Below are 7,234 nucleotides of genomic sequence, written 5' to 3'. Positions count from 1 at the left end.
ACAACAAAAAGACCTATTTGCAGTAAAAACCCTACCTACAGCTTTTAAGAATTATGCAATATGTGTTTGACTACATCTACCTACCTACACAATTACGATAAAATTTCCAGGAACTGATGAGTCACTATTATTTCAACTGGTTTAATTTCTATTCAAATTATGCGGTATTTGTTTTGAATTTATTCGAAAAAGTTCGTCCATCAACTTATCATACCTAAGTAAGTAAGTACCTACCTACCTATACGACGTATAATCAACTCAACAGGCCATTTTATTCGTCCCAGCAAGATTTATTCTTATTTTTCAACGCAGAAGAACTAAAATTCCTGGGATCAATTTTAAAAAATTACCTACCAGTCTTTTTCCAAGTAGGCTCGTCGATATTTTACCCCGAAGCTGAATACCCGAAAGGGTTCCACAAACTCCTGACTTTTCTGGAACGAAAAATTCATTGTTATAATTTTTATTCGAGCAGCCATGCATCATTTGACGCCCATTAAAATGGTCAGTTTTATATGAAAATAATCCAGCCGATAGATTAAATCATTTGCAAAGAAAAAGTAGCCGTTAGAAAAGAACCCGCTCTTCTTTGTATAAGCCTTCGGCTTCGGTAACAGGCTTTTTACAAGCCCTTCACTTTTATCTAAATGTGTGTAAGCGTATAGATACACATATTAATACTGCAAAATCATTCTTTGAATTGAAATTTCGCGATACTATGAATTAAAATTGGCCTTAAGTAAATACTTTCAAAATTGCACCAATTACAGTGTAGTTAACTTCATGGAAGGGTACCTATTTCATCATGTGATCGGGTATAAGCTCCTAGCGAGATGCGCTATATTGACACACATGTTGGAACATCGGCGAACGAACTCCGAATCTCGTAAGTGATTCAGTCCGTACTCCGTAGTTCAGTTCTTTTAGTTACTATCGCGTTCGCGTAATCGCGTATCACCTCATCAGCTCAGCTGATTGAATTCAGAATGATGCCTTGCTACAAAGTACATTCTCGTTCTCGATGTTTGTAAACTTTCAGCTTTTATAAAATTCATTACTCATTACAATGAAAATTAATTAATACACTACTAACTGTTGATTTTCTTCATCATGTTTCTATCCAAACATATGAGCATTTTCTGGTTCTGAATATCTACTCGTTGTTGTTGTTTTTTTTAAAATATTTTTTACTAACACGATCGTTCATGATTATTAATTTCATTTTGCTGAAATGCATGATAAAAAGAGTTGAAGACTGAAAGAATGAAAATTCATGTTTCTTATTTTCATTTTCAAAGAAAATTTTATTTGAAAAAGGAAAGACAACGTAGATTCGATTTTTTTTGCAACTGAAAATAAAAATTAACGCCCTTTCTTCTTTTTCTGTTTTTGATCATTTTTTTTTATACCGCAATAAGAGCATTTTTTGCTTCTAAATACTCAATGTTTTTTTCATTTTTACTGACGTACCTAGACCTACGCTTGTTCATTCATAATTATTTCATTTTCATTTTGCTAGGAGACACAAAAAAGGAATTTGTAGGCTGAAAGTACAATTTTTATTTTCATATTCGAAGTATTAGATGTAAAAAATGATTGAAAATGGGAACTGAAAAAATGTCATCATTGTACTTTCAAATTTCAATATGCAAATTTTAAAAAACGGTCGAAAACTGAAAAGGTTGAAACTTAAAAGAGCATCTATAGCCCTATAGGTACAATGGTACATTCTTATTTTCAATTTAAAAAAAAAAATCGAAAAAGTTTTTAAAACTTCAATATAAAATTTAAAGTGTTTAATTGAATAAAAATAATAAAATAAACTAGAAAATTTCGTAATTAAATGGCTTTTTCAATGCAGTTACTACGTTCCGAACAAGTGAACGATATTGCTCGCTTCTAGAGCAAAATGTTCCGACATGTGTGTCAATATAACCCACCTCGCTTCTAGCGAGTAATTTACATTTTGTTTGTGTGTGTACCTTTTGATTGTTGAATTTGGAAAAGTTTCGTTTCGTGTCTCGATTATTATGGTCGACTGATGGTAAAATCATTTTGTAGAACAAACTAAACATGAATTAGGTATGAAAATGTGTTTCAAGTTGGAAAATTAATTTATCCTTATTATTTATGAACTTATTATTTATCTATTTAGTTACTAAACACCACAAATAGGTACCTATCAACGATGAACGACGAGCTCGTTTCCCTTTGCCTTTTTACTCTTTCCCTAGATTCTTTGTTAGGTTTGATTAAAGGATGACATTTTTCATTTAATAGATACATAGGTACTCAATGTATTTTACTTCGTTATTCGAAATGTACCTATTGAAAAAAAAAGCTCCCTCAAGCCAACTTTACGAGTGACCATTGAATTACTTCCTAAAGTTCGTTCCACTGCCAATATTTTCTTCAGGTCGTTCACGTTAGGCAGTGCCCGCCGTTCTTCTCCAAGGCCAATTTCCAGTCTGAAATTTGTGGTTACTTTTTTCCAAAATTCCGATGCGACTTACCAATACCTACACAAATGTTTCGCTATATAAAGATTGAAAAAAAAAGATCCAAATGCACGCAGATCCGGCTAACTCCTGTTACGTCACTCGGCATGGCTGGTTTGTGAAACTTTCGCCAATCTATACGGAAGGCTAAGGTTACCGGATCTCACGTCCGGCCTTGCGATATCTAGGTCAGGGTCCAATCGTGTTCCAAGTACCTATCTGGTTTTGACTACTACAACTGTTACTGGAACTGAAGATGGAGAACTGAAAGGTTCGTACCATTGTACGTACCTATACCTGCGTTTCCCCCATCGTATCGCATACGTATCGTTAATATACCAGTGTATTTGCATCTTCACCAAGTTTTGTATCTTTGCCAATGTCGAGGTCGTTGATTTCTTTCTATTCTCTGTTTTCTTTCTCTCATTATGTCGAAGTCGAACGCGCGACCGGAGAAACGGTATGGATTAAGATCTAATAAGGTTTTTATTGGAGAAAAAAAAATGAACGTTTGAAAGAGAAAGAAGAGTTAACAATTACTTACTCGTATACAGATTACTTTTTGTAGAGTGGCATGTAAAAGTTATGTTGATTTTTATATGACCAACAATTGATTAAGGTTTTCTTATATCGTCTATATGGTACAATAGGACTTAATGATGTTGATTAATAAAAAAGTAATGCGCATAGGTCAGTAATTTCAATGATAGAAATTTTATTTACACGCTCGAGATGGTTGAATTTCAATTGGGTGTTGTTTCGCTGGAATGCGTAGGGTTAGGTAGGTAGCCTACCTAGGAAGTCGCTAATCAACACACCTATTTTTTCATTGATCGATAAGTACAATAGCTGTTTTTTGAAGCAAAAAGATTTTTCTCTTAACGTAAAGTAGGTATCAGCTTTCCATGATCAATTTGCATCGAATTTGATGTTTTAACATTTTTAAAAATACCTCGTATTTTTTCTCGTGATATCTGCAATTCATAAAAAGAAATTTGCGTCAATGTGCATGTTTTTTAAATTCGAGTTTAAGGAATACTCACTTGTTAACATTCAAATTGGGCATTTCCACTTTTGCAGCACCAGCCATATTCAGCATAGCTTGCTGCAAATTTGGATAAATTCCAGCAGCTGTAGCTCCCAGTTCTGCTGCACCCAGAAGCACTGATTCTTCTTGTTCGGGGACTAGAACTTTTAGACCGATTGCATTGGCATGGGTTTTCACAAATAGCTTGTTCTTACTTAAACCTCCGCATATAAAAATTGATTCCATTGTATGGTGTCCTGCTTTCTTCATGGTATCAATGATGAATTTAGTGCTGTACTGCAGAAAAATTTTAACTTGAATTTTCAAGTTCCTTTCAATTTAATGAAACATTATTAAGAAGATCAATTTTTGATTAAGTTTACCACTAATGCTTGAATGGTTGCTAAATAAAGTAAAGCCAAATTTTCTTCATCGACGTTTAATGTCAAGCCATGAATCTGAAAAATTGAAAATGTAAAATAAAGTAGGTAGCTTTTTCTGACCTCAGACGTCACCATAAAATTAACCTATTACCTAAAGGTTCGAATGTTTGGCATAACAAATTCTAAAATCCTAATTTCAACATTTTTCAAAAAAAATGGCTTTTTCAGGAAATTAAAAAAAAAAAAAAAAAAAACATCTTAGATAAAAACTCAAAAAAGTGCCAATATTGAAATGAAATTGTAGGTAAGATACAACTTTGAGAAGAAAATTTTTTTAATTCAGTCGTTAGATTTGATGAATGATGGTAGTCATCTTATCAATGAAAAATGAAATGGGTAGGTGATTCTAACCATGCCTCGTATTGAAGAATCAGCCAGAGGAGAACGATTTCCATGAAAGTCTGGCCATACGTGAAGATTGTTTGTTAACTCATCGACGTTATTCAGTCCTCTTTCAGTTGTTATCCGATTCAATAAACAGTCCAAATATTCAGCGACATTCCTGCATTAAATTTAATTACTTGAAAGCAAAACTTTGTGCAAGTAAGTGTAAGTAAAAAAAAATTATCTGCAAAATAATCTACTTGTAGAGATAGGTACAATATACATACAAATTTTGGCATTTTATTTTAATTAAACTACTTGCTGGATGCATGTCTATGATGTGATCTATAAGTTTTCCCGAAACTGATTGACCTCCTGCTAAGAGCCACATGTTCGGGACCATGGCACTATAATATGGACCCCATAAGCCTCCAACATATATGTCTTCTTTCGTTTGCGTCATGTGGCATGTAGAAGTACCACAAATCATAGCTTTCGAAATTAAAACATTGTAGGTACTTAATTATGTTACTTAATCAAAAAACAAAAAAAAAATAAAAAAACGAACCTAGTTATTGATAAATTTGAAAATTATAATTTTTTTGTTCTATAGATAACATGTTTTTGAGTGGCTGAAACCTAAGTCAGTTTCGCTAGAAGATTATCGAGTTTGGATAGAATAATTGAATTTTAAGGAATAGACAATTTTTGGCTCATTCTTTCATTCTTAATTGTTTTTTGAGTAGCTTTTGAAATTTTGATTCGATTTTTAAGTTTTTTTTTTGACAACAAATTTCAATGAATTTATTAGGTAGGTACCTTTTCAGAATTTTGTTAAGAAGGCCTGCGATTTTTTGAACTTTGGCTTGAACAGATTTTTAAATAATTTTGACTCATTTCCAAAAAAAAAAAAAATTATAAAAACTAAATTGAAATCGATTGAATTTTTTTTAGTAGCTTTTCTCTTCTATTATTTCATGAATTTAATCTAAAAAGTCGGAATAGATAATTTTTCATATCATAAGTCCAATTTTAGTTTTTTTTGGCGATTTTGAAATTCATAGAAAAAAAATTTCAAACATATTTTAGACATATTGAATGAAAATGTATTTAGTAAGCAATAATGACGAATCACGCTCTGTTAAGCGGATTCATGGCTATACCTACCTAGGCTACCTACACGAGTGGTGAAATCGGATGATACATCTTCAGATGAACACCCCAACATACCAATACCTCCAGCATGAGCGTCGATCAACGAAGCACCGACAGGAGTACCAGGAAGTAAACCAGTGTCTTTGGCAGCTTTGCTAGTAAGTTTTCCACAAAGTTTGCCAGGTGTAATGATTTGGCTGCCTGAAATAAGCACGAATTATAGTGCTGAGGAAAAGTCTTTCAATTTTCATACATATGACGAGAGCTGAATTATTTTTTTAGAAGGTAATAAATATATTCATACCCCCTTCAAATTATTATGTTGAGCAGAAAATCACAAACAAAATTTTATCTTTACGTTTCAAGAACTTTTTACTCCTTAAATTTTAAAGATAGGCAACACATTTATCCAATATTTTTACTCGAAGTACCTATTCATATCTGAAGTCAATCACTAACAAGTAACAATCCCTATACTACATATGTGCATTTGAGCTTCCAAACATCGTTTGAAGGAAAGGAGAGCGCAGATAAAACAGAAATTTTCCTGTCATCTAGCTCATGAAGAATGTGATATTTTCTTCGATTTTTTTAACAGACTTTCCCTCGATAAAAAAAATGCCAGTATTTACCTATTTTTTTCCAATTTTCATTTCGCAGTTCTCCCAATCCGATTGATTCAAAAAATTCATAATTCCATTGAGATAGCTCAGGTGAACACTGATAATTACATTTACCTATTACGCAGCATAAAGATCTGAAATGAAAAGTAGGCATTCAGTATATATTATTATACTTTAGAAATCAATCGAAACACGTCATTATTAGCATCTTTTTCCTGAAAAAAAAAATTAAAAAGTAAATTGATGAATATTTCAATCTTTGAAGAATTTTTTAATTCACTCGCCTGGAATCTTGACCGGTAGCTTTCCAAGTAAGAAAATCTGGCAATAAAAAAAAATATCCTGAGGATTCCCAACATTTGGAATGGTTATTTTTCAGCCATAAAAGTTTCGGTATCATCGATTCTACTGATATTTTTCCACCAGAATTATTTAAAAGAGGATGTTCTGTCGTGTTTATAATTCTAGCCTCTTTTTCAGCTCGGTGATCCATCCATAAAATTACATTTTGAGTATTTTCGTCTGTGCAGCAATAATGATAGAAAAACATAGGTATTTAACTATACGAATTTTTTACTTTTTGAATGAATTTGCGATAAATTGTTATCTCTCAATTATTTCGCGTTTTAAATGCATATTGCATAGGTAGCTATAGTTGATTACCGCCAACATTAACTGAGAGCGAGTTTCCTTCAGTATCAATTACCACAACTGAAGCAGTTGCATCGAATCCCAATCCTTTAATATTTTCAATAGAAATGCCAATTATCAGTTGCTGAAAAAATAGTATTTTTAATAATAAACTGCTTCATCATTTCAGGAGAATACTTAATATTATCTATGCTACACTTTGAAAACATATACTAACTTTGATAACAGTACAACATGCTGACCAAATTTCATCCGAAGATTGTTGATAAAATTGTTCTTTGGGATTCCATGTAGTTATTCTTTGGGTAGCTAATTTTTCCAACTTACCTTTCTCTGTAAACAGAGCTCCTCGTACACTTCCAGTACCAACATCAATACCAATTACGTAATTCATTGAATTTAATTTTGATCAGAAAAAGCTCAAATTGAATAATGCAGTTTGAATCGTGAAATTAAAACAACTGTTTTTAAAAATTTGAATTCAGAAATTATCAAAGGTAACTAGCTGTTAGT

At 32.3% G+C, this 7,234-nt stretch overlaps 1 protein-coding gene across 1 annotated transcript; it reads right to left on the bottom strand.

Annotated features, from left to right (window-relative positions):
• Positions 1-3,189: 3,189 nt before the first annotated feature.
• LOC135841736 (FGGY carbohydrate kinase domain-containing protein-like) lies at positions 3,190-7,183 on the bottom strand. The gene is made up of 10 exons (XM_065358878.1): positions 6,939-7,183; positions 6,734-6,845; positions 6,355-6,592; positions 6,080-6,204; positions 5,460-5,648; positions 4,580-4,784; positions 4,320-4,470; positions 3,909-3,983; positions 3,542-3,822; positions 3,190-3,472 (listed from the first exon to the last, which is right to left on the bottom strand). The coding sequence occupies exons 1-10, from the start codon at positions 7,113-7,115 to the stop codon at positions 3,394-3,396; spliced, it is 1,632 nt and encodes a 543-aa protein (XP_065214950.1). The 5' UTR covers positions 7,116-7,183; the 3' UTR covers positions 3,190-3,393.
• Between the last annotated feature and the right edge of the window lie 51 nt (positions 7,184-7,234).

This window comes from Planococcus citri, chromosome 3 (genome assembly GCF_950023065.1).
Source record: "Planococcus citri chromosome 3, ihPlaCitr1.1, whole genome shotgun sequence".
In the NCBI taxonomy this organism is placed as follows: domain Eukaryota; kingdom Metazoa; phylum Arthropoda; class Insecta; order Hemiptera; family Pseudococcidae; genus Planococcus; species Planococcus citri.
Note: the sequence above shows the minus strand (reverse complement) of the source record. Positions and strands in the feature narration are given on the sequence as shown.

What these genes read in the sequence shown, in the direction of transcription:
- LOC135841736 (XM_065358878.1), bottom strand. Translation starts at nt 7,115, where the DNA reads ATGAATTACGTAATTGGTATTGATGTTGGTACTGGAAGTGTACGAGGA. An exon ending in CATGTTGTACTGTTATCAAA is followed by an intron (nt 6,846 to 6,938) that starts GTTAGTATATGT and finishes CTATTTTTTCAG; the next exon opens with CAACTGATAATTGGCATTTC. An exon ending in GCTCTCAGTTAATGTTGGCG is followed by an intron (nt 6,593 to 6,733) that starts GTAATCAACTAT and finishes ATTGCTGCACAG; the next exon opens with ACGAAAATACTCAAAATGTA.